The sequence below is a fragment of the Cynoglossus semilaevis genome, chromosome 12 (assembly GCF_000523025.1).
Source record: "Cynoglossus semilaevis isolate Cse_v1.0 chromosome 12, Cse_v1.0, whole genome shotgun sequence".
NCBI classification, from domain to species: domain Eukaryota; kingdom Metazoa; phylum Chordata; class Actinopteri; order Pleuronectiformes; family Cynoglossidae; genus Cynoglossus; species Cynoglossus semilaevis.
In genome coordinates, this window is record NC_024318.1 from 12,240,508 (window position 1) to 12,246,114 (window position 5,607).

General features: G+C 39.0%; 1 protein-coding gene across 1 annotated transcript in view; it reads left to right on the top strand.

Annotated features, from left to right (window-relative positions):
* Nucleotides 1-4,228: 4,228 nt before the first annotated feature.
* socs5b (suppressor of cytokine signaling 5b) overlaps nucleotides 4,229-5,607 on the top strand; it is a 3,645-nt gene continuing 2,266 nt past the window's right edge. The window contains exon 1 of the mRNA XM_025060760.1: nucleotides 4,229-5,591. Coding sequence (XP_024916528.1) covers nucleotides 4,261-5,591 — 1,331 coding nt within the window. The 5' untranslated portion in view covers nucleotides 4,229-4,260. The remainder of the gene's footprint in view (nucleotides 5,592-5,607) is intronic.

A 5,607-nucleotide genomic window follows, 5' to 3' on the forward strand; every position in this document is an offset into this window, starting at 1 on the left:
TTTTTTTTTTTTTGTATATTTAACTGTGCGTTTGCTGTGGATGGTAAACGTGTTAGCGGTGAAGCTAAGTTGATTGGGAACAGGAAAAAGTGGGGCCTCCGCGAACCTAAAGGCCTTACAGTCATTTCTGTAGTTCAGCTTTTATATTGACATCGTTTCAACGATGTATCCAATGGTGTCTTTGCGTGCTTTCGGGATATAACAACAATTGTTAGTTACGATGGTTTCCGAGCGGTGATAACCTTTAAGCTTTTAACAAATCGGAATATACCGGTGTTTCCATAGGGAAGTTATTTATGTAAGACAATATCGTGCATTTTAACAATGTTCTGTATACATATTGGTCTTATAGAGACCAGAGTTTTGATGACTTGTCTAACATTTTTGCTAAATAAACAAATTCAATTCTAGGTTTTTTGGCCAGTACTGAACTGAAACAGTATAACACATAGTAACAGGTTTTATTTCAGATGTACTGTATAATCAGATCAACAATGATTTAGTAGTCTATTATTTATTAAATCAATATATGTCACTCACTGTTTGTATTCACCTGTTGTTCAAGGTGAATTCACAGGTTGGAAAATATCTGTCTAATCCTTCCAGTTCTTTTTATAATGGGAGTTTATTTTGTGTGGATCCAATGTTATTATCCAACCAAAGTATTTCAGATTTTTAAAATAGGAGGTACAATCTCCCAAGGAGTGCATTAGGGCAGTATTATAGTCCACATCTATTTACAGTTGTAAAATTAGTTTATAAAAAGTTAAATAGTAAAACCAGTCAAAGCCAAGGACAGTCATGTTTAATTATGCAAGATTACTGTATGATTACTGTATGACAAATCTGACTCAGATTTCATTATCTATTTTCTCCTTGAATTTTGTTGGTAATTAAAGAGCTTCAAAAGGCAACGTGTAAAAGTCTATTGGTGTGAAAATAAACATAGACATCAACCAAGTAAAAACAATGTCAGACTAGTCTTAAACAGACTGCTATCTTTTTCTCCTACTTCATAATTTTATAGGGTCAAGCAACCTTGACAAAGCAACTAATTAGATTACACTGTTTGACATTAACTAAAATGTTCACCAAATAAATTAACATTAGGGTTGTATTTTTGGAGCGCTGTAGCTTTTTTAACACTAGCTGTAAAAAATAATTATTGTTAGGCAAACTCTGATAGATAGATGGTAGTTTGTTGTTAATTAGTAGTTAATTGGTGACGCTCATTGTTTTATGAGTCATTCACATGTTTTTAGGGCCCATATCTTGTAATAAGATGAATGATTATAATATATTCTAACAAAATTATCATAATAATGCAGGTAGCTTGTTTGTTATAATTTTCCCAAACAATTCTGTTGCCTCTGATGCTTTATTGCTTTAGGTTTATTTTGAGCACCTGCTCAATTTGACGGAACTGCTTTAATTTAATGTTAAGAAAGCATTTCAGTTACATTTTACATGCAGCTATATATCAATGAGCGTAGGGTAGGAAGTGTCACCATTACAGATAATGAAAATCTGGTATGCTGTGATTGCATGGCTACAAATCCCTAAAAATCTGAGGTGTTATTGGTGTCTTATTAACTTGCAGTTAGATAAGAGCAGAAAAAGCATCCTTCCTTAATCTTGTCTCCTCTCCAGCCATCTCTTAGATCAGTTGATCCCAGGAGAATGGGTGTGTTGAGCTGCCAGAAAGCAGAGGTACCCTAGATTTCTTTTTCAGGTTGACTTGAAATACTGGTAAACTGCATTTCTTTATTGGTGTGAGTGGAGATTATCAGTGGCGACTGTCATATTAAATTACACAAGGCTTTTGCGGTTTTAGTAATAACTCATAAATATTCTGAGGAGAATTCTGTTTGAGAATTTGCAGTTGTAGTTTTGCATCGCAGCAAAATGTTTTTGCTGCAAGTTCAGAGTCACAGGATTAAGCAGTAGAGAATAGATGGATGGATGGTTATCAATAGAGAGACTAACCTCCACCCTTTTACTTTGTTAATTAAATAGCAATATTTAATGTCCATGTCTGGATCCCACCCTAGCGTTGTTTGGGTTAACATAAATTATACAAATTTTCTCGATTTATTTTGTTGAGATGCGTGCTGTCTTTAATTGTAATTTGATTTAAATGATGAAATTAAAACAATTTACAACAGGGATAAGTTGCCAAAAAGCAAACTAATTAGCAGTGGGTACTTTAATGGACATGGCTGACACAACCATTTTGTCTCTTTTTAGTAATATTTGGTCAAAAGAAAAAATGTGCCTCACAGGAGAAAGATTTTATCATATGAGTAACTAGCGTTGCCTTTTTTGGGATACCACTGCATTACTACTCGTCAAAGATGTCTCTACACTTGGGCACAGAGAGCTGTTAGAGCTTTGAATAGTATGATTTTACTCACTATCTTACATAAATTAGGGGCTAAACATTTTCATCTGAATTATTTTCCACAAAGTACAAACTTTTTATGAGCTTTGCTTACAGTGCCTATATTTAGACATAAAAAATGCTATTGTCAGATTTCTCTCAGCATTTGGGATGAGGAAGCAGAAAGGTTTTAGCTTCAGCAAAAGGACCAAACATGGTACCTACTTATTTGCATTTATACTTTTATGCAATTCAAGAGTTGTATAAAAAATAAATATAAGTAATAAATATATATAAAAACCAGACAGTGTTCTAATTTGTATATCAAACGCAATTATATATATCTATAATTGTATGATTTTTAATCATACATTTTATGTAATTGTTTAACAAAAATTATTAGTATCATTTTGATTAAAATGTGGTTTTGAATATTTAAGGTGCACTGAGCTCGGACAGAGGTTAAGCATCTTGACTTGCACAGTGATGATTACTTGCCTAATGTAGAGAACAGTAGTGGCGGCAGTGGTTTTCTTCTTAATATGAATATTACAAACTGTTGCTCTGTCTGTTTATACTCTTATAGATGGGTTGCCAATTTGAGCATCCTAAACTGTAGTCAATTCTCTCTTTTTTTGTACCAGTTATGAATTGATATGTGACTTAGTGTGTAGTATTTTATATTTAGTTGATTACATCAGCCAAGCATATGTTTTGTAGCTCTGTCTTTGTATTTTTGTCAGACACTGACCTGATTACTACAAAAGAGTAACCTTTGGTAACACAATTCTGTAAGTCTCATGGGTCTATATCTAATCAGAGCCAGAAACTTTGCCATGCAGTTGTTTTTACCTTGGCCATTGTCTGCTGGTGTATATATATATATATATATATATATATATATATAAAACATAACTGTCCATATATGTAATGAAATATGAAATATGAAATGCTCAATGTCCAAATTAAAGATATTTCTTAACCCTCTAATCCCTTATTTCCAGATGAACAGGGTAGTCCCATCAGAAATGACATATGGAATAAAAAAGAAGCCCATATAACCAAATAGACTAGACCTTTGCTTAAGTGATTTTAAATTCACCACTAGCCATTATAAACGATCTGACTGAATTGTTTTACTGAACATAAGTTAAGTGCACATAGATAGATATCATTAGTTATCAACAGCAGTGGAACTGCCTACAACAAATGATTCTGATCAGTCATGTGTTTTTGCACAAATGCTGAAACCTTGCCCTTTCACCAATGACTGTGCAAAGTTTAATGTCTTTTAAGTCTGCGTCCAGACTGAGAGGATGCCAGGTTGGTGATAACTAACTAACATCTTTGTAGAATCCCCTGAGGTTTTTCAGTTTGACAGGCCACATACCTGTGGTGACTTTGCTCAATGTTTGGTCGTACTACTTCCAAATACCTCTCTAATTCTAGTAGTGATAAATCAATGGCATACGTGAGTGTGTATTTGCATGTTGCCCTGTCTGTTGCTCTTACAGAGAAAGTTTTTGGTCAGGTCTAGACTGGCTCTGTAATACAGTACATACCAGCAGATCAGCTGTGAGCAGATCCTGGGTTCATTTATAGCTGTGGCCTTGTGTCCCTGCATGTCTGCCTGGCAACTTCTAACTCTGCTGTTCCAACTACTCAAGCTTTCCCATCTCTCAGACACTTTAGCCCGTTATACTCACACCATGTCTAATTACTAGATACACAGTAGTCTGGGGAATTTAAATGTAGGGCTGCCTTTAAATAGCTTGTACCTTGGTGGTAAATGTGTGTGTTTCTGTTGTTGCAAGTTGCTCATTTTTTTTATTCTGTTATTCCAGGTCCTAAGGACTCTTTTGAAGAAGAAAGTGGGCAACATGTGGAGCAACCTGAAGAGTAAATGCCAGACATTATTTCACAACAACAGTTTGGAACCCAGTGAAAAAAGGATTGAGGCAGATGCTGTCCACTGTGTAGTGGATCTTGGCCAAGGAGGCAGCTCAAGTGATGCACACACATCAGGATCTTCAAGCCCGTTGAGGAACCCTTTACCAGTGCCAATGGTACCAGCAGGGCGCCGCCATCACAACTGTGTGTCAGACATACCGCAGATAGTAGAGATCAGTATAGATAAAGACACAGAGGATGTTCGAGGGGGCCCAGAGGGTGTTCCCCTGGCGCGTAGAGACTCGTATTCACGACATGCTCCGTGGGGGGGTAAGAAAAAACATTCATGTTCCACCAAAACCCAGAGCTCTCTGGAGGGAGAAAGGCGGTCTGGACGTTTACAAAGAAGTGTGAACCGCAGAGACAGGCGTAATGGAGTCAGCTCTATCCAGGAGATGAGCGACACTGTGTCTGGTGGATGTAATCTCAACGGTCGGTCTTTGCGTCAACGGCTTAGTGATACAGTAGGACTCTGCTTACCCCTGCCAGCACGAAGACGCTCTCGTTCAACTAAGAACCCCATCACCTCTAAGCGTAAAATTCACCTTACTGAACTTATGCTAGAGACCTGCCCTTTCCCACCCGGGTCAGATCTGGCTCATAAGTGGCACTTGATTAAACAACACACAGCACCTGTCAGCCCTCATTCCTCCACTGCTCTGCTTGATGCCTTTGACCCAGCCCACACCTCTCCAGAGGATGAAGAAGAACGTCTGCGTGAGCGTCGCAGACTTAGCATCGAGGAGGGTGTGGACCCACCACCTAATGCACAGATCCACACCCTTGAGGCCTCAGTGCCGGGCACTTCTCTCTACAAACTGGGACCAAAGATGGCTCCTGGCATAACAGAGGCCTCTGGGGATGGCCGTGTTTCTGGATCTAGCAACTCCATTGTTGCAGGTCCATCAGGGGCTTGTGGGCAGGTCTTGGGGCCAGCAGCCACTTCACAAGACTGTGATTCAGAGGAGGATTCTACCACCCTCTGTCTGCAAGCCAGAAGGCCCAAGCAGAGGCATGCCTCTGGAGAGGGTCACCTGAGCCGACAGCAACCTGGACCCTGGAAAGTGCACACCCAGATAGACTACATCCATTGTCTGGTGCCAGACTTATTGCAGATCACAGCTCTGCCCTGTTACTGGGGTGTGATGGACCGATATGAGGCAGAAGCTCTTCTGGATGGACGGCCAGAAGGCACCTTCTTGCTGCGTGATTCAGCTCAGGAGGACTACCTCTTCTCCGTTAGCTTCCGCCGTTACAACCGCCCCTTGCATGCCCGC